Source organism: Haliotis rufescens, unplaced genomic scaffold (genome assembly GCF_023055435.1).
Source record: "Haliotis rufescens isolate VD_foot unplaced genomic scaffold, xgHalRufe1.0.p SCAF_18, whole genome shotgun sequence".
Lineage (NCBI taxonomy): Eukaryota > Metazoa > Mollusca > Gastropoda > Lepetellida > Haliotidae > Haliotis > Haliotis rufescens.
Genome location: NW_025963868.1, coordinates 29,827,893 through 29,855,775, shown reverse-complemented (window position 1 = coordinate 29,855,775; position 27,883 = coordinate 29,827,893). Strand labels below are relative to the sequence as shown.

The 27,883-nt window shown below is 45.1% G+C and overlaps 1 protein-coding gene across 1 annotated transcript in view; it reads left to right on the top strand.

Annotated features, from left to right (window-relative positions):
• The first annotated feature begins 606 nt into the window (after positions 1–606).
• Positions 607–27,883, top strand: part of LOC125381562 (deleted in malignant brain tumors 1 protein-like) — a 56,789-nt gene continuing 29,512 nt past the window's right edge. The window contains exons 1-12 of the mRNA XM_048398573.1: positions 607–775; positions 12,079–12,163; positions 13,285–13,403; positions 13,933–14,085; positions 15,034–15,112; positions 16,244–16,368; positions 18,296–18,448; positions 20,368–20,452; positions 21,951–22,072; positions 23,202–23,339; positions 24,236–24,317; positions 25,704–25,813. Coding sequence (XP_048254530.1) covers positions 715–775; positions 12,079–12,163; positions 13,285–13,403; positions 13,933–14,085; positions 15,034–15,112; positions 16,244–16,368; positions 18,296–18,448; positions 20,368–20,452; positions 21,951–22,072; positions 23,202–23,339; positions 24,236–24,317; positions 25,704–25,813 — 1,312 coding nt within the window. The 5' untranslated portion in view covers positions 607–714. The remainder of the gene's footprint in view (positions 776–12,078; positions 12,164–13,284; positions 13,404–13,932; positions 14,086–15,033; positions 15,113–16,243; positions 16,369–18,295; positions 18,449–20,367; positions 20,453–21,950; positions 22,073–23,201; positions 23,340–24,235; positions 24,318–25,703; positions 25,814–27,883) is intronic.

Sequence of the window (27,883 nt, the reverse complement as noted above, 5' to 3'; positions counted from 1 at the left end):
GTGATAAACAATGCACACTGTATACTGAATCTCTACGCGGTAGACAACAATTCAAACTTTATATTGAATCTCTACGCAGGTAACAGTGCACACTTAATGCTGAATCTCAACGCAGGTAACAGAGCAAACTTTATACTGAATCTCAACGCAGATAGCAGTGCAAACTTAAAGCTGAATCTCAACTCAGATAACAATGCAAACTTTAAACTGAATCTCTACGCAGGTAACAATGCAAACTTTAAACTGAATCTCTACGCAGGTAACAATGCAAACTTTATACTGAATTTCTACGCATGTGACAGTGCAAACCTAATACTGTCACTTCAGAAAGTACCGTAGCTGAGTGCTGTTGTACCGCACATACACGCCAGCCCAAACTGCGCCCTACTTGTAATACGACTTACTGTCCCCTACCTACAACCTCTACCAATACCGGAATATCAAGTACCGACCCAGCTGCAATTGTATGAACATATTACGCTGCCTTCTCGCCGTACATTCCTCACCTCCTCCCCCCATACACTCCTGTCTCGGGCAGGTACGAGGGCGGTCGCCGGACCATACAATGCGAGTCGTTCAACCGTGTCACCCGTCACTCGGAACACCTCGACTGTTCCCGTTTCACGACGGATTAGAGGTCTTGTTGTCTGTTGAGGTGTTCCGGTTGTAAAGTAAACTTGTTTCTACCTGGTATACTTCAGCTGGCTGTACACTATGGCGTCCTACACTCTCACCTGTGTCTTGATGATGATTAGCGTCCAGCTGTATAGAACAGGTGAGAAACTTTCTTAACACTTCATATCATGTGTGGGTCGTATTTGTAAACTTTTCCGTCTTACTGTGACTAGTTCTTGGATGGTTGTGAAATCGGGCGTGGTCAAGGCTATAGCAGTCTTCAACGAGGCTTGCTCTGTAAACAGTCAAATGTCAGTATAGCTTGTAAGGCTGGGGCACTGGTTTTCTAGCCATGACTATAATTTAAACCAGCACAGCGTGTTACTGCGGAAAGATAACGGTTGATAACCACAACTGACCATAGCGATGTCGATGATCATAACCCGTGATCATACGTAAATAACGCATTATCTCTACGATATACGTGGTGATAAGACCTGATCAACATGTAAAACAGGACGGTAGCACCCTATCTCTATATTATGCAGAATGATACCAACTTATCTCTATATTATGCAGAATGATAACACACTATCTCTATTTTATGCAGAATGATAACACCTTATCTCTATAATATGCAGAATGATAACACTTTATCTCTATATTATGCAGAATGATAACACACTATCTCTATTTTATGCAGAATGATACCACCTTATCTCTATATTATGTAGAATGATACCACCTTATCTCTATATTATGCAGAATGATAACACCCTATCTCTATATTATGCAGAATGATACCACCTTATCTCTATTTTATGCAGAATGATACCACCTTATCTCTATATTATGTAGAATGATAACACACTATCTCTATTTTATGCAGAATGATACCACCTTATCTCTATATTATGCAGAATGATACCACCTTATCTCTTTATTATGCAGAATGATAACACTTTATCTCTATATTATGCAGAATGATAACACACTATCTCTATATCATGCAGAATGTTACCACCTTATCTCTCTATTCTGCGTATAGTCTCTATACATGCGTATATGCAGATTAAACCCCTTCTATCGTTATACAGTCCCAATATATAGAAATAATTGAGCGTGGGCAGAAGCGTTGCGCTATTTAATTTAGTTGAAGCTATCTGCCTTGGTTCACACGCAGGTCGACCAGATGTCAGTCCGTTGGATCAAAAACAGCATAGTCATGCAGTAGCCCTGCAGTCGGTGTGTTGTGTGCTGGGTATTGTGTATTGTGTGCTGGGTATTGTGTATTGTGTGCAGGGTATTGTGTATTGTGTGTTGGGTATTGTGTATTGTGTGCTGGGTATTGTGTATTGTCTGCTGGGTACTGTGTATTGTGTGCTGGGTATTGTGTATTATGTGCAGGGTATTGTGTATTGTGTGCTGGGTATTGTGTATTGAGTACTGGGTGTTGTGTATTATGTACTGGGTATTGTGTATTATGTACTGTGTATTGTGTATTATGTACTGGGTATTATGTATTGAGTACGGGGTATTGTGTATTGAGTAATGGGTATTGTGTATTATGTACTGGGTATTATGTATTGAGTAATGGGTATTGTGTATTGTGTACTGGGTATTATGTATTGAGTACTGGTTATTGTGTATTGAGTAATGGGTATTGTGTATTATGTACTGGGTATTGTGTATTGAGTACCGGGTGTTGTGTATTATGTACTGGGTATTGTGTAGTATGTACTGTGTATGATGTATTGAGTCCTTTATATTGTGGTTTGAGTCCTCAGTATTGTGTATTGTGTACTGGGTATTGTGTATTATGTCCTAGGTATTATGTATTGAGGACTGGGTATTGTGTATTGTGTACTGGGTATTGTGTATTGTGTACTGGGTATTATGTATTGAGTACTGGGTATTATGTATTGAGTACTGGTTATTGTGTATTGAGTAATGGGTATTGTGTATTATGTACTGGGTATTGTGTATTGAGTACTGGGTGTGTGTATTATGTACTGGGTATTGTGTAGTATGTACTGTGTATGATGTATTGAGTCCTTTATATTGTGGTTTGAGTCCTCAGTATTGTGTATTGTGTACTGGGTATTGTGTATTATGTCCTAGGTATTATGTATTGAGGACTGGGTATTGTGTATTGTGTACTGGGTATTGTGTATTGTGTACTGGGTATTATGTATTGAGTACTGGGTATTGTGTATTGAGTACTGGGTTTTGTGTATTGAGTACTGGGTATTGTGTATTGTGTACTGGGTATTGAATGCTGGGTATTGCTTCCTACAACATGACGAAACTGTTTCAACAAGACTGAACACACTGCAATAACCGCCACACCACACCGAACGCCCCTAAGCTGTCTGACGAGACAACGTAACGGACGTTTCATAAGAAAGATGAATACCTGACAATTGTGTATGTACACAGTCAGGCTGTCGGTCACACTGTCTATATATACGTGACTGTTCCTGAATCTGCTCGGCCTTGCGAAACCCGGCATACGGATGTGTCACATGTACCTACCACTTGTGCAATTCCCTGTGGGGATTCCAGTTTATAGCAGGACCTCGGCTACAGGGGTGTCGCAACAGTCAGGTTGTTATACAGCGACGTGTTGGTGTGTTATTGTGCCCCGAGGTCGTGGAGCCTTGCATATGCTTTTAAGCACTGGTTTACATGATACCGACTTTATTATTTAAACAACATTAATATATTTACATTTCTGATCATAATCTTAATCGGCTCGTTCAGAAATAGGATGGTACTGGGGGTCTATTCTTTCCCAGAATTCCCTTGGGAAGACAATTACGGGGTACTGTGGTCTAACATGTCCTTGAACACCCACGGCGAGACAAGCATGGGGTACTTGGGAACTATCCCGTCCTCGAATCCAAACGGTATGATAAGCACGGGGTACTGGCGACCTGTTCTGCCCTGGAATCCTAACGGGAAGATAAGCATGGGATACTGGCAACCTGTTCTGCCCTGGAATCCCAGCGGGAAGATAAGCATGGGATACTGGCGACCTGTTCCGCCCTGGAATCCCCACGGGAAGATAAGCACGGGGTACTGGCGACCTGTTTTGCCCTGGAATCCCAGCGGGAAGATATGCATGGGGTACTGACGACCTGTTTTGCCCTGGAATCCTAACGGGAAGATATGCATGGGGTACTGGCAACCTGTTCTGCCCTGGAATCTTAACGGGAAGATAAGCATGGGATACTGGCAACCTGTTCTGCCCTGGAATCCCAGCGGGAAGATAAGCATGGGATACTGGCAACCTGTTCTGCCCTGGAATCCTAACGGGAAGATAAGCACGGGGTACTGGCGACCTGTTCTGCCCTGGAATCACAATGGGAAGATAAGCATAGGGTACAGAGCACCTTCATTGTCCCAGATTATCAGCGAGTCTATTCTGCCCCATTATCAACACGGGAAGCCACATATTATTGCATTCACCTGTGTCATTCCCGCCTTCGTCAGAGACGTGACGGTCTTCGCTGTTGACATTGTCGCCTTCACTGACAGGCAGCACGTCACAGTGGCACAAGAACTAGTCGTCATAAAAATACCTCTTCACTGGAGAGTTCAATAATTCGAGCACAGCTATTTAGAACTTGAGCCCCAAACATGTATAGCATACATGCGGACACATGCCTGCACGCTAACAACACAAACGCCACCACCGTCTTAATGTCGTATTTCAAGAATGCGTTAACATCCATGGTCGGGCGCTGTGGTGAACATCTAAAGGCCTGGTGCGTGTATAATGAATTACCTACAATGTTGACGTGACGACATTACATATGTGTAATGCATGGCCGCAGGGTGCAGTATTCGGGTCGTGGTCCACGCAGACACCGTTCTCGAAGTCTCTAAGCACAATTGTTGCTGTCGTCGTCGTCTTCAACATCAATAATAATAATAATAATAATGATGATGATGATGATGATGATGATGATAATAATAATAATAATAATAATAATTATAATTATAATTATAATTATCATAATAATAATAATAATAATTTTCATGTATTCATTTTGCATAGATTCATTCTTATTTTCAAATATCTTTTCATATAATAAGGTATTACTATGATTCTTTATGTGAGTTGGAGGTGTGGGGTGTCGGGTGTGGGGTGTTGGGTGTTGGGTGTTGGGTGTTTGGTGTGGGGGGGATTATGGGGGATTATGGGGGAGGGTACGGGGGAGATATTGTAAGTACCTTAAAGGTAGTCATCGTCCACTCACTCCAGGTGCTGTTTATTCCAATACGGATGCTTCACTGCGTTATTACAACACAACTCCTAATTGTAAGTTTTAACAGTGATGGCGTGTGCAGAAGGAAAGATTTCCATTGTGCCATGATCACGTCACGTGTTAATTTAGGCCCTCCAGCCTTTGTGTCTCATCGATGGCTTCCTTTAAGGTTGCCAGTTCAGCCCGACTGCATAAGAACGCCTTATGATGAGAGACAGGTATGCGCGAACACTTGCCCGGGTCAAACCCCAATCAAACATGCATGACCCCTTCGTAAAGGCGAAGATCAAACACGAGAACCTGGTGTTTCACCGTTGTGTAATCACCTCTACACTAGCTTCTGTATAAGCAAGAGGGAGAGGAAAGGGGTGTTTCGTGTGTTAAAATTACATCTCCGACACATTGTATGATATAGACTATGCCAACCAACACAATGTATGTTATGAAATATATATCCCCGATACATGGAATGTTATATACTATATCCCCATCACATGGTATGTGATAACCTATATCCCAACATATTGTATGTTATAAACTATATCGACCGCTTCCGTGGTCTGGTGGCAGAGCGTCTGGCATTACCGTCCGACATTAGTCCGTACTAGTATAAGCAGACACACACACACACACACACACACACACACACACACACACACACACACACACACACACACACACACACACACACACACACACACACACACACACACACACACACACACACACACACACACACACCACACACCACACACACACACCACATACCACACACACAACACACACACACACACACACACACACACACACACACACCACACACCACACACCACACACCACACCACACACACCACATACCACACACACAACAAACACACACACACACACACACACACACACACACACACACACACACACACACACACACACACACACACACACACACACACACACACACACACACACAACCACACACACAACCACACACACACACACACACACACACACACACACACTGCAATAATCTTGAAGGCGACGTTAAACCCCTTTTCCCTGTAAAATATATCCCCATCACATGGGTCCATTTAAAGTAGTTCACGACATTGATATGTTATAACCTGTACCCCAATATATGGTATGTTATAGACTATATCTCCCGACATATTGTATGATAGAAACCACTATTCATGGAACAATTTGCCCGAAATAGTGGGTACTCGGCACTTATCCGGTTACCTACACATCACAGAGCTGACAGTCGCCTTGTAGTACTCGATACACGTGCAGAGAAATCAGTTACAGCACTGACACCTACTGTCGCACCCCTATCCCATGCTCACTCATGCAGTCATATCTGAACTTGCAGGCTTCACTGATTCCTACGGTAGACTAAACTAAAATGCTTACTGGTAGACAAAGCAACGCTCTGGTTTTAACACAGAATGTAAGAGCTAAACCGGTTGCCCCAAGCCTTGTCTCCGTACGTCTTGTGTTTGAGGCCCGCGTCAATGTGACAGTCACAGCTGGCTAAATCCGTCGCCAGTGTCCACGTTGTAAGCTTGTGCAGCTCTACAATACTGGGCAAGGGAGGCTAGACGTGTTTCTAATGCTTTCTACTACAGTCATGTAGTAAGGCACGGTGATATAGCATTGTTGAAACCTGGTATCAGTTCTATAATAAGCGTGTTGCAAAACACATGACTTTTGCCCTACCATAAGAGACTGAGTCGGTTACGTAATGACGTAATACTCTGTGTGGTGATACTGTGTGTCGTGACATCGTGACGTCGGCTCCGCTATTATATACATTCAAACAACTGCTGCTTCCAAGGGGGCCTCCGAGAGAACAATAGACAACGCGGTGCAGTGGAGCTTCACATCATGCGTCACTCTATCTGAGAGTGGCTTCAGAGTTCACGAGGTCATGCGGACACACCGTCACTATGTCAAAAGTTCACACAGACACTCAAACACACAGACACATTGCATACCCTAGGTGTTGTATACATCACGTGTTGTATGGAGAATATTGCACCTCTACTACAACAGTGTTGCCATTTAGTAGTGACACTGTGGTGCACGTCACCAGGTGTTGTATAGAGAATATTGCACCTCTACTACAACAGTTGACATTTAGTAGTGACACTGGGATGCCGGTCACCAGGTGTTGTATAGAGAATATTGTACCTCAACTACAACAGTGTTGACATTTAGTAGTGACACTGTGGTGCACGTCACCAGGTGTTGTATAGAGAATATTGCACCTCCTCTACAACAGTGCTGACATTTAGTAGTGACACTGGGATGCCGGTCACCAGGTGTTGTATAGAGAATATTGCACCTCCACTACAACAGTGTTGACATTTAGTTGTGACACTGTGGTGCACGTCACCAGGTGTTGTATAGAGAATATTGCACCTCTACTACAACAGTGTTGACATTTAGTAGTGACACTGGGATGCCGGTCACCAGGTGTTGTATAGAGAATATTGCACCTCCACTACAACAGTGTTAACATTTAGTAGTGACTCTGTGGTGCACGTCACCAGGTGTTGTATAGAGAATATTGCACCTCTACTACAACAGTGCTGACATTTAGTAGTGACACTGGGAGGCACGTCACCAGGTGTTGTAGAGAGAATATTGCACCTCTACTACAACAGTGCTGACATTTAGTAGTGACACTGTGGTGCACGTCACCAGGTGTAGTATAGAGAATATTGCACCTCTACTACAACAGTGTTGACATTTAGTAGTGACACTGTGGTGCACGTCACCAGGTGTTGTATGGAGAATATTGCACCTCCACTACAACAGTGTTGACATTTAGTAGTGACACTGGGATGCCGGTCACCAGATGTTGTATAGAGAATATTGCACCTCCTCTACAACAGTGCTGACATTTAGTAGTGACACTGGGATGCCGGTCACCAGGTGTTGTATAGATAATATTGCACCTCCACTACAACAGTGTTGACATTTAGTAGTGACACTGTGGTGCACGTCACCAGGTGTTGTATAGAGAATATTGCACCTCTACTACAACAGTGTTGACATTTAGTAGTGACACTGGGATGCCGGTCACCAGGTGTTGTATAGAGAATAATGCACCTCCACTACAACAGTGTTAACATTTAGTAGTGACTCTGTGGTGCACGTCACCAGGTGTTGTATAGAGAATATTGCACCTCCACTACAACAGTTGACATTTGTTAGTGACACCAGGATTCCGGTCACCAGGTGTTGTATAGAGAATATTGCACCTCTACTACAACAGTTGACATTTAGTAGTGACACTGGGATGCCGGTCACCAGGTGTTGTATAGAGAATATTGCACCTCCACTACAACAGTGTTGACATTTAGTAGTGACACTGTAGTGCACGTCACCAGGTGTTGTATAGAGAGTATTGCACCTCCACTACAACAGTGTTGACATTTAGTAGTGACACTGGGAGGCACGTCACCAGGTGTTGTAGAAAGAATATAGCACCTCCACTACAACAGTGTTGATATTTAGTAGTGACACTGGGATGCCGGTTACCAGGTGTTGTATAGAGAATATTGCACCTCTACTACAACAGTGTTAACATTTAGTAGTGACACTGGGATGCCGGTCACCAGGTGTTGTAGAGAGAATATAGCACCTCCACTACAACAGTGCTGACATTTAGCAGTGACACTGTTGTGCACGTCACCAGGTGTAGTATAGAGAATATTGCACCTCCACTACAACAGTGTTGACATTTAGTAGTGACACTGTGGTGCACGTCACCAGGTGTTGTATAGAGAATATTGCACCTCTACTACAACAGTGTTGACATTTAGTAGTGACACTGGGAAGCACGTCACCAGGTGTTGTATAGAGAATATTGCACCTCCACTACAACAGTTGACATTTAGTAGTGACACTGGGAGGCACGTCACCAGGTGTTGTATAGAGAATATTGCACCTCCTCTACAACAGTGCTGACATTTAGTAGTGACACTGGGAGGCACGTCACCAGGTGTTGTATAGAGAATATTGCACCTCTACTACAACAGTTGACATTATTTTAGTAGTGACACTGGGATGCCGGTCACCAGGCGTTGTGTCGAGAATATTGCACCTCCACTACAACAGTGTCGACATTTAGTAGTGACACTGTGGTGCACGTCACCAGGTGTTGTACAGAAAATATTGCACCTTTACTACAACAGTGCTGACCTATATTAAGGGGGCCTTGAGTTCTCCCCACCAAGTTCATAGTGGGGATCCATTATCAGCCCCAGCTCATAACGCCTCTCTTATTTCACATAAACCGCCTATAACCTATTCAACATATGCAGCCCCATGTCCATGGTGTCGTGGTGCTGTGCTCACACAGCCATTGTGTCAACAGCTTCACTGGAATCAGCCAGTGAATACAGTAGCAACGCCCGGGATATATGGGGCACTTATATTACCTACCACATAACGTAACCATAGAAAGAAGCGTCGATATAACATTGATACACGAAGACCACGCTTGACAGTGGCATTCACCAATATTATAAAAAAATAAACAACCGGTTATGTAACTATATGTAACAAATGATATATTTGGGATATGGGGCGGTCGGGTAGCCTAGTGGTTAAAGCGCTCGCTCGTCAAACCGTCACCCGGGTTCGATTCCCGACATGGCGTCTCCCACCGTGATATTGCTAAAAGCGTCGTAAAACCATATTCACTCTCTATATTGAGGATAACATTTTTTCAGTAAAGAACAAATGCAATACTCTTTTGGAATATGTCATGTCTGGGATTCATACCCACAAACTCGGAGTGAAAATACTTAACGCCAGCACACAAATTCAGCGATCTAACCCACTCAGTCAGAGAGGTTTCCACAAAACGAAAGTCCGACAGCTAATTGTCTAAATTACATACTTTGTGTACCGCTCGGGGCGGTCGGGTAGCTTCATGATTAAAGCGTTCGTTCGTCACGCCGAAGACCCGGGTTCGATTTCCGATATGGATACAATGTGTGAAGCCCATATCTGGTGTCCCCCGCTGGGATATTGCTGGATATGCTAAAAGTGGCATAACACAATACTCAGTCAGTCAGTTGTGTACCGCACTGACAAGTGTAAATTGGCGCGGCTCCCATGGCCGAAAGCTATGAAAACACAATGTCTTTTAGAAAGTGATCAAATTTAACAAATGTAAAGTACAAATTCGAGTACTTTTTAGGGTTGTGTCCCATTACTCATCACTCTGAGAGTGTGGGTTCGAATCCCAGACGGGACTAAAAAAATACTAAAATTCATACCTTACTAAAAAAAGTAAGAAATCTTTCAAATGATATTGTTTTACATGACGTCCAAGATAGGTATGTCAAGTCTGTGAAGTTTGAAGCAGTGTCAGCAGCTAGTCGGCGCCGGCGTTTCAAGAGGCAATGTCACTGCCGTGTCCAATAAAACACATCAGTCTGATCACACAAGTCGCAATAAGAACAGGGCCTAGATTTTCGAAACGATCTTAGCTAAGATAAATCTTAACTACCTACGTTGAAAGATAAGATATCTTAAGGCTAAGATAAAGTGAGTGAGTGAGTGAGTGGGTTGGGTTTAACGCCGCTTTAAAAGTATTCCAGTTATATCACAGCGTGTCAGCTTAATGTGGGAGGAAAGCCCGAAGTGATGCAGGTCTCAGACGTTTACCACTTCGGTGAAACCCACGAGCACGGATATGGTGCTGACAAACCTAGAAACGTAACCGGGGCGAACATGGATTCGAACCCACAATCACAGGTTTCTGGCGTGCCCAAGGGCCGCAACTCTGCACACCGAATTGCGGCACCTTACACGACTGGGCCACCCGTCTCATCAGCAGCAAACGTCATTCGTGAAAAGGTGGATACTGATTGCAGAGTCAGTGGTGATTCCTAGCCAGGTTAACAATAATTGTTTTTCACTGCATAATGTGGCAGTTGGATTCGTAGTGTGTGCTCGGTGCTGCTACTTTGTTAAAAACGATTTCAGACCTCGCATAAAGTTAATAGGTCGGTACATTCTGCTCGAGTCATTATTTGTGTGGTGATAGTGTTCTGTTTGTCAGTTTACTACTCTCTTGAGACCGCCTCCGTGGTCTAGTGGTAGAGCGTCCGCCCGGAGAGCGGAAGGTCCGGGGTTCGATCCCGACGTTAAAATATGGTACTTGTTGTTACCCTGTCTGGCGCTCGGCATTAAGGGTCTAAAACAAGGACTGGTCGGCTCGGAGTCAGTATACTGTGTCTGAGTGGGGTATTCATGTTAAACTGCTGCATGGTATCTCAGTGCGCTGGCACTATAAATCGGCATCAGTCCGGACTAGTACAAGCAGCCACACACACACATACACGTGCATGCACGTCGCTCTATAAGTGCAATAATCTTGGACGCGACGTTAAACCCCATTTCACCCCTCCTCTCTACTCTCTTGTCGTGTTTCCAACAATGAATCACAGCAGCCATTTTTATGAAGTAGCAAACATCCGAACACGTGCTTAATCAGTGCTTATGTGTATGTATGTTACAGGGAATATGTATAATGCAGGGAATATATATAATCCCTGAAATTTTCAGGGAACGTATTTAATATATATAATCCCTAAAATTTTCAGGTAGTATGCATATTAACATCAAGTTTTTTAGAAATATTCCTGAAATTACTTTTGAGGCTCTCATATGGTCAGGCTTGATTAAAAAAGCAAATTATTTATGAGATGACATGATAACAAATACCTTTCACTCAAATTAACAATTGGTTTTCATTGTAATCAAACAATGCTACATCAAACATAGGATAGAAAATTTCCCGGAATATTCCCGGATTAAACATATTTCCCGTAACATATATACCTATTTATATTACAAAATCTTCCCTTTGGTACCTCACAGAACATTCAGATTTGTAAGCTTAACCATACTGTCTTCGGTACCTCACAGAACATTCAGATTTGTAAGCTTAACCATACTGTCTTTGGTACCTCACAGAACATTCAGATTTGTAAGCTTAACCATACTGTCTTTGGTACCTCACAGAACATTCAGATTTGTAAGCTTAACCATACTGTCTTTGGTACCTCACAGAACATTCAGATTTGTAAGCTTAACCATACTGTCTTTGCTTCCATGGTACAGAACCATTTTTATGCAACGGAATGATGGTTGATGTTTCCTCTTACAGACGCAGCATGTCCGCCTCCGAACATGAACGCAACACCAACACAAATGTCGTTTATGTCTTCAAACTACCCAGATCGTTATGGAAGGTAAATCCTTTAGATAGTCCTACTACCCAAAGCGTTATGGAAGGAAAATCCTTTAGATAGTCCTACTACCACAGCGTTATGGAAGGTAAATCCTTTAGATAGCCCAACTACCACAGCGTTATGGAAGGTAAATCCTTTAGATAGTCCAACTACCCACAGCGTTAGGGAAGGTAAATCCTTTAGATAGTCCAACTACCCACAGCGTTATGGAAGGTAAATCCTTTAGATAGTCCAACTACCCACAGCGTTATGGAAGGTAAATCCTTTATATAGTCCAACTATCCAGATCGTTATGGAAGGTAAATCCTTTATTTAGACCAACTACCACAGCGTTATGGAAGGTAAATCCTTTATAAAGTCCTACTACCACAGCATTATGGAAGGTAAATTCTTTATATAGTCCAACTACCACAGCGTTATGGAAGGTAAATCCTCAATATAGTCCTACTACCCACAGCATTATGGAAGGTAAATCCTTTATATAGTTCTACTGCCACAGCGTTATGAAAGGTAAAGCCTTTATATAGACCAACTACCACAGCGTTATGGAAGGTAAATCCTTTATATAGTCCCACAACCCAAAGTGTTTTTGAAGGTAAATCCTTTATATAGTCCTACTACCTACAGCATTATGGAATGTAAATCCTTTATATAGTTCTACTACCACAGCATTATGGAAGGTAAATCCTTTATATAGTCCAACTACCACAGCGTTATTGAAGGTAAATCCTTTATATAGACCAACTACCACAGCGTTATGGAAGGTAAATCCTTTATATAGTCCCACTACCCAGAGTGTTATTGAAGGTAAATCCTTTATATAGTCCTACTACCTACAGCATTATGGAAGGTAAATCCTTTATAAAGTTCTACTACCACAGCGTTATTGAATGTAAATCCTTTACATTGTTAATTTACACACAGCGTTATAGGAGGTTAATGCTTTATATCATCGACTTTTCGAATAGATTATTAGATATATATCCTTCATATTCCCCAACTACCAGTAGTTTTACAAATTATCTTAGTATACAGTATTCCTCTGCAGGGGAACAGTTATACCTCCATCTTCCCCATTAGCCTTATATTCAAGTATATATGTGCTTCATCCTTTATTCCAGAAATGAAAACTGCACCTCGATCATCACCGCTCAAAGTGGTCAAGTTGTTCACGTCATGAGCGTGGACATGGACCTTCACGACGACGGGAATTGTACAGACAAGATACGGTTTTTTGATGGTAGGGTATTTGGTGTATAGAGTGATTCAGTGAGTCAGTATGTGAGTCAGTCAGTGAGTCAGTGAGTCAGTGAGTCAGTCAGTGAGTCAGTGAGTCAGTCAGTCAGTCAGTCATTCAGTCATTCAGTCATTCAGTCAGTCAGTCAGTCAGTCAGTCAGTCAGTTTGGGAAGATACAAAATGTCATACCAAATCAATTTGTGTATGGGAAGTTCAATAGTATCCTTATCATAATATATCTTAAGCACATCTATTCGGAGTTCCAAAGCATCATAAATTATTGTGACGCCAAACGCGCCTACAAAGTCGTCAAAAGAGTCAGATTTGTTTGTTGTTAAAAGTCATTATCTCCAATGATCAAGCTGTATAACGGCAACCGGTAAATATTGGAATCAACACCAGACAACCATGTGAAGATTACCACGAACCAGGCATCCCCACCGGACAAAATAGCATGAGCTACGATTTTCAAGTGCTATTAATGTAGGTCTATACTCTCACTGACGACGTATTTCTATCCTACTGTTTAAGGTACCAGTACGACTGCTGCACCACTGAAGATGGCGTGTGGCAAGGCCATGGTGATGGTGCAGTCGATGACGCAAGTGATGACAATCCGGTTCGTTTCGGACGGCATGCGTGAGGACAAGGGCTTCTACCTAAAGATATGGTCCGCTCCATCGTGTAAGTATCTGATTCCGTTTTAAGGACATATATAACAAGATACCGGTGTCCTTTTGTACCGCCTCGGTGGTTTAGTGGATACAGCGTTTGCCCAGAGAGCTGAAGGTCGTTGGTTCGATGCCCTGACCGGATAACCCCCGTGGACAGTGTCTACACGGAGAGCAAATTATCGGTGGTTTGAACCCCGCTGCGTAGTACCTAAAGACGTTAAAGCATGTTGTTACCCTGCTTGGCGCTCTGCATTAAGGGGAGAAAACAAGGACACACATACATATGCATGCATGTCGCCATATTAATGCAATAATCTGAAACGCCATTTCACCTCACCTCACCTCACCTCACCTCACCTCACTGCACGTCACCTCACCCCATCATACCTACCTCACCTCACCTTAACTCACATCATGTCACCTCACCTCATCATACCTCACCTAACCTTACCTCACCTCATGTCACCTTACCTCACCTCATATCACCTCACCCACATCACCTTATGTCACCTCACCTCACCCCATCTCACCTCACCCCACCTCACCTCATCTCAGCTCATATCACCTCACTTCATGTCACCTCACCCCACCTCACCTCATGTCACCTCACCTCACCTTACCTTACCTCATATCACCTCACCCCACCTCACCTCACCTTATGTCACCTCACCTCACCTCACTGCACCTTACCTCTCCTCACCTCACCCCATGTCAGCTCACCTCATGTCACATCACCCAAATTCACTGCACCTCACCTCACCTCATGTCACCTCACCCACCTCACCTTACCTCACCTCGACTCATGCCACCTCACCTCACCTCTCCTCATGTCACCTCACCTCAATGCACGTCACCTCACCATACTCACCTCACATCATTGCACCTCACCTCACCTTACGTGGAGGATAGCACCTGACATCAACGTCGAATGTTCATCCTACCCGTTATTTGGTTTCAGATCCGACAAGCTGCCAGGCAAGTCCGATCAATGTTGGCGTCAACCCCGTGTTCCTGCCGATGCCGCCACTGAACGACAAGTGAGTGAATTACGTCCTAATTGAACCGTCATTCTAACCCACATTGACACCAAAACAATATCCATGTAAACTATTGTTTGCGTACGTACGAGCGTACATCATCACACCTTGTAAATATCCTCGATATAAAGATACTGATCTAACGGCAATAGTATATACCAGGGCCATTGCGCTTATCTACTTGGTTAACGACCAAAGGGCATAATAATGTCATAGTCAAACGAGAAAACACTGGTACTGGTCTCGCGCTTCATATGCAGAGTTGTGTCCCTTAGTATGTATATATGTATATGTCCCTTATAAGTGATGTAAACACGATTCCACTCAGTGAACATTTAGATGCATGTGGAAGCGGCAACATTTTAGTTTTCCCGCTATATAAGCTACATTTTGATCATGAACCTACATTGTTTCAAAAAGAGCAACATTCCATTCATAAATACGCGCCTAAGTTGAATGTAAAGGCGTAAGTTATTTGTCCATTGTCACCTTGGTATTGTGACGTCATAGTTTTCCCAAATGTTATGACGTCACGTAACTATATGTTACTACTTCAAGTCCGTTATTCAGTTATGGCCTGATGAGACTCGTACATGATACGAGTTGAAAGCGCTAGCCAATTAAAACTGTGTTCAATCTTACTCCACTTATTTAATTATTACATACCAAGGAACATAACTCTGTATATGAAGCGCGAGACCAGTGCCTACTCGTTTGACGATGACATTATTATGCCCTTTGGTCGTTAACCAAGTAGATAAGCGCAATGGCCCTGGTATATAATATTGCCGTTAGTCCAGTATCTTTATATCGACGATGTATACATATATACTCAACCGGTTTCACGAATGTGATTTTCAAGAGTCACCATTATATATATGCAGAGCCTGTAGTAACCGCCGAACCACCGAACCGCCGAGCCACCGAACCACCTTCCGTTCTATATATGAGTTTCACCAGTTGTACCTCTACTGCCAGCATCACTTTAAGCTGACGCAGTTGTGTAAATGAAGTGTGATTGTTCAAGCAGCGTTAAGTAGACCGATGGTAGATTGGGGGCTTCCGTTTTACACATATTATGAATGGGAGTTTGGAGTATTTCTACAGGTGATATCAAATGCGGTGTTGCAGCAATGCGATCAGCTGTACGTACACACTGATGGCCCCAGCAGGCTCCATGGTCATGTTGGGTCTGCCCGGCTGGATGGAGTCGGAGGCTCTGGCGTGTGGGACAGGATCCATAAAGGTGTATGACCGTAAGTTAACCACAATCGCTGCCCTTAGTTCACCCTCAACTCCATCCTACTTCACCCCCACCTCCACCCTAGTTCTCCCCCACCTCCACCCTAGTTCTCCCTTACATCCAGTGTAGTTCACCCCCATCTCCAGTCTAGTTCACCCCCACCTCCAGTCTAGTTCACCCCACCTCCAGTCTAGTTCACCCCCACCTCCACCCTAGTTCACCCCCACCTCCAGTCTAGTTCACCCCCATCTCCAGCCTAGTTCACCCCACAACAGTCTAGTTCACCCCCACCTCCAGTCTAGTTCACCCCACCTCCAGTCTAGTTCACCCCCACCTCCACCCTAGTTCACCCCCACCTCCAGTCTAGTTCACCCCCACCTCCAGTCTAGTTCACCCCACCCCCAATCTAGTTCACCCCCACCACAGTCTAGTTCACCCCCACCTCCAGTCTAGTTCACCCCACCTCCAGTCTAGTTCACCCCCACCTCCACCCTAGTTCACCCCCACCTCCAGTCTAGTTCACCCCCACCTCCAGTCTAGTTCACCCCACCCCCAATCTAGTTCACCCCCACCTCCAATCTAGTTCACCCCCACCTCCAGTCTAGTTCATCCCCATCTCCAGCCTAGTTCACCCCACCACAGTCTAGTTCACCCCCACCTCCAGTCTAGTTCACCCCACCTCCAGTCTAGTTCACCCCCGCTCCAGTCTAGTTCACCCCCACCTCCAGTCTAGTTCACCCCCACCTCCAGTCTAGTTCACCCCCACCTCCAGTCTAGTTCACCCCCGCTCCAGTCTAGTTCACCCCCACCTCCAGTCTAGTTCACCCCCACCTCCAGTCTAGTTCACCCCCACCTCCAGTCTAGTTCACCCCCACCTCCAGTCTAGTTCACCCCCACCTCCAGTCTAGTTCACCCCCACCTCCAGTCTAGTTCACCCCACCCCCAATCTAGTTCACCCCCACCTCCAATCTAGTTCACCCCCACCTCCAGTCTAGTTCATCCCCATCTCCAGCCTAGTTCACCCCACCACAGTCTAGTTCACCCCCACCTCCAGTCTAGTTCACCCCCACCTCCAGTCTAGTTCACCCCCACCTCCAGTCTAGTTCACCCCCACCTCCAGTCTAGTTCACCCCCACCTCCAGTCTAGTTCACCCCCACCTCCAGTTTAGTTCACCCCCACCACAGTCTAGTTCACCCCCACCTCCAGTCTAGTTCACCCCCGCTCCAGTCTAGTTCACCCCCACCTCCAGTCTAGTTCACCCCCACCTCCAGTCTAGTTCACCCCCACCTCCAGTCTAGTTCACCCCCACCTCCAATCTAGTTCACCCCCACCTCCAGTCTAGTTCACCCCCATCTCCAGCCTAGTTCACCCCACCACAGTCTAGTTCACCCCTACCTCCAGTCTAGTTCACCCCCACCTCCAGTCTAGTTCACCCCCGCTCCAATCTAGTTCACCCCCACCTCCAGTCTAGTTCATCCCCATCTCCAGCCTAGTTCACCCCACCACAGCCTAGTTCACCCCCACCTCCAATCTAGTTCACCCCCACCTCCAGTCTAGTTCACCCCCGCTCCAGTCTAGTTCACCCCCACCTCCAGTCTAGTTCACCCCCACCTCCAGTCTAGTTCACCCCCATCTCCAGCCTAGTTCACCCCACCACAGTCTAGTTCACCTCTACCTCCAGTCTAGTTCACCCCCACCTCCAGTCTAGTTCACCCCCGCTCCAATCTAGTTCACCCCCACCTCCAGTCTAGTTCATCCCCATCTCCAGCCTAGTTCACCCCACCACAGTCTAGTTCACCCCCACCTCCAGTCTAGTTCACCCCCACCTCCAGTCTAGTTCACCCCCACCTCCAGTCTAGTTCACCCCCACCTCCAGTCTAGTTCACCCCCACCTCCATCATATTATTCTCACTGTAGATATGTGTATGTTTCTCTGAAGGTTCCGTCATGATGATTGACAGCTGCGGCGGGGAACAGCCGTTCTGGAACCTGGACAGCAGTGGAGAAAACCTGACAGTTCAGATCGCCACAATATACACCGGGGCCAAACCCAAGCAGTTCATGCTGAAGGCCACCAGCATGTCACTGACTGGTGAGTCAGTCTGTGGGGGGAATGCGGGACAGTGAAGTTGTGGTGGGTGAGTTGGTGAGTGGGTGGATGGGTGGGTGGGTGAGTGGGTGGATGCATGGATCATGGATGGGTGGATGGGTGATTTGGGGGATGGGTGGGTGGGTGAGTGGGTGAGTGGGTGGATGGATGGATGGGTGGGTGAGTGGTGCGTCGGTCTGTGGGGGGAATGTGGGACAGTGAAGTTGTGGGTGGGTAAGTGGGTGGATGGATGGGTGAATGGGTGGTTGGATGGGTGGGTGGGTGAGTGGATGGATGGGTGGGTGGGTGGGTGAGTGGTTGGATGGGTGGGTGGGTGAGTGGATGGATGGGTGGGTGGTGAGTGGATGGATTGGTGGGTGGTAGGTGGGTGGATGGTCGGGTGGTAGGTGGGTGGATGGGTGGGTGGTGAATGGGAGGATGGGTGGGTGGTGAGTGGGTGGATGGGTGGGTGGTGAGTGGATGGATGGGTGGGTGGTGAGTGGGTGGATGGTCTGGTGGTAGGTGGGTGGATGGGTGGGTGGTGAGTGGGTGGATGGGTGGTAGGTGAGTGGGCGGATGGGTGGATGGTGAGTGGGTGGATGGGTGGGTGGTGAGTGGGTGGATGGGTGGGTGGTGAGTGGGTGGATGGGTGGGTGGTGAGTGGGTGGATGGGTGGTAGGTGAGTGGGTGGATGGGTGGATGGTGAGTGGGTGGATGGGCGGGTGGGTGGCTGGTGCGTCGGCCTTTGAGAGGAATGTGGGACAGTAAAGTTGTGAGTGGACGAGTGGGTGGGTGGGTGGGTGGGTGAGTGGTGAGTGGTGAGTCAGTCTGTGGGGGGAATGTGGGACAGTGAAGTTGTGGGTGGATGGTGGATGGGTGGCCGGGCGAGTGGGTGGATGGGTGGCCGGGCGAGTGGGTGGATGGGTGGGTGGGTGAGTGGATGGATGGGTGGGTGGTGAGTGGATGGATGGGTGGGTGGTGAGTGGGTGGATGGGTGGTAGGTGAGTGGGTGGATGGGTGGGTGGTGAGTGGGTGGATGGGTGGATGGTGAGTGGGTGGATGGGCGGGTGGGTGGCTGGTGAGTGGTGAGTCAGTCTGTGGGGGGAATGTTGGACAGCAAAGTTGTGAGTGGGTGGATGGTTGGGTGAGGGGTAGGTCAGTCTGTGGGGGGAATGTGGGACAGTGAAATTGTGGATGGGTGGTGGATGGGTGGGTGGGCGAGTGGGTGGATGGGCGGGTGGGTGAGTGGTGAGTGGTGAGTGGTGAGTCAGTCTGTGTGGGGAATGTGGGACAGTGAAGTTGTGGATGGGTGGTGGATGGGTGGGTGGGCGAGTGGGTGGATGGGCGGGTGGGTGACTGGTGCGTCAGCCTGTGAGCAGAATGTGGGACACTAAAGTTGTGAGTGGGTGAGTGGGTGGATGGGTGGGTGGTGAGTAGGTCGATGGGTGGGTGGTGAGTTCTAAGTCAGCATGCGAGGGGTGAGGGGTGGGGCAGTCAAACAGTTGGCGCTGAGTGATTGAGTGTGTTAGTTAGTGGGTGGGTAAGTGGTAAGTCAGTCAGTGAGGGGTGTATGGGACAGGTTTTATGGTACTACCCCACTGAGATACCATGCCGCAGTTTAACATTGATATTAGGGTCGTCTGAGTCGCCGAATTTCGCTGTGCAGATTTGCCCCTCTTGGGCACGCCAAAATCCTTTTTTTGGTCTGAACCCCGGCTCGCCCCGAGTATGTTTCTGGGTTTCTCAGCACCTATTCGGGCACGTGGTTTTCACCAAAATGGTAAACGCCTGAGACCTGCATCACTTCGGGCTTTCCTCCCACATCAATACTGTTCAGAATAGCGTTAAACCCAACTCACTCACTCACTCACTTGGGTTGATTGAAGTGAAATGTTACAAGAATGTTTTTGCTTTGTTTTCAGTAACTGACTGTGACAATGTGAAGAACTTCCCTATTGGACCGGTGTCATCGTATATTTGGTACCCTAACTTCATGACAGCTCCAGGGTAGGTAGCCCATGATGATACAAGGGTGGTGCCCAAAAGCTACAGTCATCTCCCACCAACGGACCTGTGTCTTTACTTCGCGGAAATGTGGTTTCCTTTGTTTGTTTGTTGCACTCAGCAATATTCCAGCTATATGACGGAGATCTGTAAATAATCGAGTCTGGACCAGTGATCAGACAATCCAGTGTTCGATATCATGAGCATCGATCTACGCAAACGGGATACGACATAAAAGTCCAGTTTCCACCCTTGCCGAACTAGGCTGGAACTATTGAGTTATAATTTGAGTTATCAAATTCGCGTAACGAAATCGACAACCAGTTTGTAAACTGCCGAGCAGATATCGGTCGATTGCTGGGATTGCAAAGCATGTGTACAGATATTTTCCACATACTTACATGTTTTTAAATAAGTTGCTTACGTGATTTGTTGCACTTCGCGAAGTACGTTCCGTTTTATCTCAATGTAGATTTTGATTATCAAGCAGATCGTTTTGACTGGGCGCCGCCATTTTGTTTGAAGCAAATGCATTTGCTATGAGATATGGAATCTGATTGGTTAGTAGGAGAGACATAGAAGGGACATAAATCGTGATAGCCAATGGTGGCGCTAGGATCGAGCTTAAAAATTCCAGTCTTGTTCGACAAGGGTGGACTTTTAAAGTCAGGTAACTCCTTTGGGAAGATGGGATACGATGACGTCAACCAAGTCAGCGAGCCTGACCACCCGATCCCGTTAGTCGCCTTCTACGACAAGCAGAGGCGCCTGTTACTGCCAGCATGGGTTTCTGAAGACCTACTCTACCCCGGATATGCATGTGTCCCTTGTTTCCTTTCAGTATTTAGAGAAATTGTGAATACAGCCCAATAAACACAATTGAGGCAGAAAGCCATCAAACGTAACAAGAAAAATATTTAGCTGAACTTTTGGTATGCGGTCGTATGCGTGTTCAGGAATGAGGCGTGTTTTATTTCACAATAAAACATTGTCCTATCAATACATCATTTCTAGAGATTCAAACATACGCTCGCAACTTTGTGACGTCGTAATTGGACGACGCTATATTTGAGAGGGCAGCGAGTTGTTACCTTTACTGGCAACGCAGATCGTTCTCAGGTTTTATCCCCCCAAACAAAGCGTATGTCAGACATGCTGGATGTCCTAAAATGTTTCACAGAGACTGAATTATGCAGCTCCTCCTGTCACAGGACCGATAAAATATCCCATCTTCTACATTCGCACCCCGTCCTCTCCAACATGCTCAGTGGTTGGTCCCTTATAGATGAACATCTAGCCACTATAAAGTTACCGTATTTAACACTATATATGTACACCTAAAAAAACAAAACAAATTGGGCCCAATGCTTAACTTCTAGAACTGAGGCAATGTAGACTTGCCAAATCATTCTAGTTGGATTCCATTTTTAATTATTGCCTTGGGGCTGTGAGACAGCCTTAAACCCACTCAAGTTCATCGTGTGCTTTGTTTGACCCCCAGGCAATACTGTGACAAGACCCTGCTGGCCCCAGGCACGACGGCGCGGGCGACGGTCATGATGAGCACGTCCGGAGTAGAAGTCATGTGTAACGCTAACCCATTCCCTGTAGAAGCAATAGATGGTGAGTGGGGTGATCCTAAACATTATTGCGAAATATATAGACAACAAACAAAAAACACATATATACAGACACTCAGACATCACATGTAATACAGACATTCAGATAACATACTCAATACAGACACTCAGACATAATACTTAATACAGACGCTCAGATAACACACTTAATACAGACGCTCAGACATCACACTCAATACAGACACTCAGACATCACACTTAAAACAGACACTCAGATAACACGCTTAGTACAGACGCTCTGACAACCCACACTTTATACAGACACTCAGACATCACACTCAATACAGACACTCAGATAACACACTTAATACAGACACTCAGACATCACACTTAAAACAGACACTCAGACATCACAAACTTAATACAGACACTCAGACATCATACTTTATACAGACTCTCAGATAACACGCTTGGTACAGACACTCAGACAACCCACACTTTATACAGACACTCAGACATAACACTCAATACAGAAACTCAGACATCATACTTTATACAGTCACTCAGATAGCACACTTAATACAAACACTCAGACATCACACTTAATACAGACACTCAGACATCACACTTAATACAGACACTCAGACATCATACTTTATACAGTCACTCAGATAGCACACTTAATACAAACACTCAGACATCACACTTAATACAGACACTCAGACATCACACTCTAATACAGACATTCAGACATCACACTTAATACAGACATTCAGACATCACACTTAATACAGACACTCAGACATCACACTTAATACAGACACCCAGACACTATATTTAATACAGACACTCAGACATCACACTTAATACAGACACTCAGATATCATACTTAATACAGACACCCAGACACTATATTTAATACAGACACTCAGACATCACACTATTAATACAGACACCCAGACATCACACACTTAATACAGACATTGAAACCTCACTCTTAATACTGACATACAAAGACCACATGGAACACAGACATTCAAACACATTCTCAATACAGACACTCAGAGACCACAAGGAACACAGTCACTCAGAGACAACACGGAACACAGACCCAGAGACCAATATTATCAGACAATAATCCAACATTTCCACCTACTCCTGTGTGTTGCCAGGAGCATCTGGGACGAAGGCCATCAACAAGGCTTGCATGGAGGGAGGAAAGCCCATGTTTATGAGCACTGGGCCTGACCTCACGCTGAAGACCCCCACTGGATCAACTAACAGGGTCCTGCTGAAGGTTGCATCATTTAGTAAGTCCTGTCTATACACTAAGTTATAACTGTGATATATCCAGTGTAAGTTATAACTGTTATATATCCAGTGTAAGTTATAACTGTTATATATCCAGTGTAAGTTATAACTGTTATATATCCAGTGTAAGTTATAACTGTTATATATCCAGTGTAAGCTATATTTGTGATATATCCAGTGTAAGTTATAACTGTGATATATCCAGTGTTAGTAATAACTGTTATATATCCAGTGTAAGTTATAACTGTTATATATCCTGTGTCAGTTATAATTGGGATACTAGTATATCCAGTGTAAGTCATACCTGTTATATATCCTGTGTCAGTTATAATTGTAATACTAGTGTATCCAGTGTTAGTCGTACCTGTCATATATCCTGTGTAAGTTATGATTGTGATACTAGTGTATCCAGTGTTAGATATAACCATTATATATCCAGTGTAAGTTATAACTGTGATATATCTAGTGTGCGTTATAGCTGTTATATATCCGATGTAAGTTATAACTGGTATTTTTCAAGTGTAATAATAATTGTGATATACCTGGTGTAAGTAATAACTGTTTTTTTTTATCCAGAGTGAGTTATAACTGTTATATATCCAATGTAAGTTTATTAATGGTATATATCGAGTGTTAGTTACGAATGTGAGATATCAAGTGTGAGATATAATTGACATACATCAAGTGTGAGTTATGACATATGACATATGTTATTTATGATTGTGATATGTCCAGTGTGAGTAATACTTGCGATCTGTAAAGTGTGAGTTTTAATTGTGATATGTCCACTGTAAGTTATAATTGTGATATGTCTAGTGTGAGTTATTGCTGTGATGCATCCAGTTAACATAAGTATGGACAATATGTGGTGTTTATAAAATTGCTGTTGTTGCAGAAAAACATTGTAACGGAATGTCCATGAATATGATGACCGACAATGGAACTGTAAAGACAGCCGAACACGAGGACATTCAGAGGTAGGATGCATGATGCTCATTCACTCATTCTCTCATTCACTCATTCACTCATTCACTCATTCACTCACTCAAATCAAACTACCCACCCACCTACTCACTCACTCACTCAAAAAAACGTATCTTGTCTGAACACGGCTAGTGTTTATAAGTGGAAGGTTGAGGAATAACTGTCCCTCTCTACACAAATACTGTATAAAATATATTTGGTAAATCTTTGGACAGTTTGGGAATATTAAGGGTAACCTACCTGAAAGTTCGATGATGTATTATAAATGATTACCTTCCCTAACGCTCTGGGTACTTGGACAATATGAAAGAGTTACCATCCATAAAACTCTGGGTACTTGGACAATACGAAGGAGATACCATCCATAACACTCTGGGTACTTGGACAATAAGAAGGAGATACCATCCATAACACTCTGGGTACTTGGACAATAAGAAGGAGATACCACCTCTAACACTCTGGGTACTTGGACAATAAGAAGGAGATACCAGCCATAACACTCTGGGTACTTGGACAATATGAAGAAGAGGCCATCCATAACACTCTGGGTACTTGGACAATATGAAGGAGATACCATCCATAACATTCTGGGTACTTGGACAATATGAAGGAGATACCATCCATAACACTCTGGGTACTTGGACAATATGAAGGAGATACCACCTCTAACACTCTGAGTACTTGGACAATATGAGTGAGTGAGTGAGTATGGTTTTACGCCGCTTTTAGCAATATTCCAGCAATATCACGGCGGGGGACACCAGAAATGGGCTTCACACATTGTACCCATGTCGGGAATCAATCCCGGGTCTTCGGCGTGACGAGCGAACGCTTTAACCACTAGGCTACCCGACGGTCCCTTGGACAATATGAAGGAGTTACCATCTATAACACTCTGGGTACTTGGACTTTCTAAAGGATTGACCTTCCATAACGCTGTAGGCAGTTGGAATAAACATGAAAATGAATTATTTAATTTAAGGACTCTCTCAACAGGTGATCGGGGGCGGTCGGGTAGCCTAGTGGTTAAAGCGTTCGCTCATCACGCCGAAGACCCGGGTTCGATTCCCGACATTGGTACAATGTATGAAGCCCATTTCTGGTGTCCCCCGCCGTGATATGGCTGGAATATTGCTAAAAGCGGCGTAAAATCAAATTCACTCACTCACTCAACAGGTGCTCGCTGGATATATGGATCCAGTTCTATTTGCTCTCACCACATAGTCACATCTGAAACGTAACCTGATTCCTGAATATTCACAACATGAACTAAAAAAATAGGCGACCGATCCCTTGCAAATGTATCCGTTCTCCCTTCAGGACGTCATATCATGATCTTGATGCCAGGTATTAAGAAGTACATGTTGTCTCCGTTCCAGAGACTCGCAATGCGTGTACAAAGTGATGTCGCCAATGGCAGATGAGGTGGTGAATGTTCACATTGAGTCGACCCTGATGGACATTAACGACTGTGTCACTGTGTATGATGGTAAGAGGACATGGGTGACTGTGTCACTGTGTATGATGGTAAGGGGACATGGGTGAGTGTGTCACTGTGTATGATGGTAAGAGGACATGGGTGACTGTGTCACTGTGTATGATGGTAAGGGGACATGGGTGACTGTGTCACTGTGTATGATGGTAAGGGGACATGGGTGACTGTGTCACTGTGTATAATGGTAAGAGGACATGGGTGACTGTGTCACTGTGTATGATGGAAGGGGACATGGGTGACTGTGTCACTGTGTATGATGGTAAGGGGACATGGGTGACTGTGTCACTGTGTATGATGGTAAAGGGACATAGGTGACTGTGTCACTGTGTATGATGGTAAAGGGACATGGGTGAGTGTGTCTCTGTGTATGATGGTAAGGGGACATTGGTGACTGTGTCACTGTGTATGATGGTAAAGGGACATAGGTGACTGTGTCACTGTGTATGATGGTAAAGGGAAATGGATGAGTATGTCTCTGTGTATGATGGTAAGGGGACATGGGTGACTGTGTATGATGGTAAGGGGACATGGGTGACTGTGTCACTGTGTATGATGGTAAAGGGACATGGTTGACTGTGTATGATGGTAACGGGACATGGTTGACTGTGTATGATGGCAAGGGGACATGGGTGACTGTGTCACTGTGTATGATGGTAAGGGGACATGGGTGACTGTGTCACTGTGTATGATGGTAAGGGGACATGGGTCACTGTGTCACTGTGTATGATGGTAAGGGGACATGGGTGAGTGTGTCACTGTGTATGATGGTAAGGGGACATGGGTGACTGTGTCAATGTGTATGATGGTAAGAGGACATGGGTGACTGTGTCACTGTGTATGATGGTAAGAGGACATGGGTGACTGTGTCACTGTGTATGGTGGTAAGAGGACATGGGTGACTGTGTCACTGTGTATGATGGTAAGGGGACATGGGTGACTGTGTCACTGTGTATGATGGTAAGAGGACATGGGTGACTGTGTCACTGTGTATGATGGTAAGGGGACATGGGTGAGTGTGTCAATGTGTATGATGGTAAGAGGACATGGGTGACTGTGTCACTGTGTATGATGGTAAAGGGACATAGGTGACTGTGTCACTGTGTATGATGGTAAAGGGACATGGTAGAGTGTGTCTCTGTTTATGATGATAAGGGGACATGGATGACTGTGTATGATGGTAAGGGGACATGGGTGACTGTGTCACTGTGTATGATGGTAAAGGGACATGGGTGACTGTGTCACTGTGTATGATGGTAAAGGGACATAGGTGACTGTGTCACTGTGTATGATGGTAAAGGTACATGGGTGAGTGTGTCTCTGTGTATGATGGTAAGGGGACATGGGTGACTGTGTATGATGGTAAGGGGACATGGGTGACTGTGTCACTGTGTAAGATGGTAAGGGGACATAGGTGAGTGTGTCACTGTGTATGATGGTAAGAGGACATGGGTGACTGTGTCACTGTGTATGATGGTAAGGGGACATAGGTGACTGTGTCACTGTGTATGATGGTAAGGGGACATGGGTGAGTGTGTCACTGTGTATGATGGTAAGGGGACATGGGTGACTGTGTCACTGTGTATGATGGTAAGGGAACATGGGTGACTGTGTCACTGTGTATGATGGTAAAGGGACATGGTTGACTGTGTATGATGGCAAGGGGACGTGGGTGACTGTGTCACTGTGCATGATGGTAAGGGGACATGGACGACTGTGTCACTGGGTATGATGGTAAGGGGACATGAACGACTGTGTCACTGTGTATGATGGTAAGGGGACATGGGTGACTGTGTATGATGGTAAGGGGACATGGGTGGCTGTGTCACTGTGTATGATGGTAAGAGGACATGGGTGAGTGTGTCACTGTGTATGATGGTAAGGGGACATGGGTGACTGTGTCACTGTGTATGATGGTAAGAGGACATGGGTGACTGTGTCACTGTGTATGATGGTAAGGGGACATGGGTGACCGTGTCAATGTGTATGATGGTAAGGGGACATGGGTGAGTGTGTCACTGTGTATGATGGTAAGGGAACATGGGTGACTGTGTCACTGTGTATGAT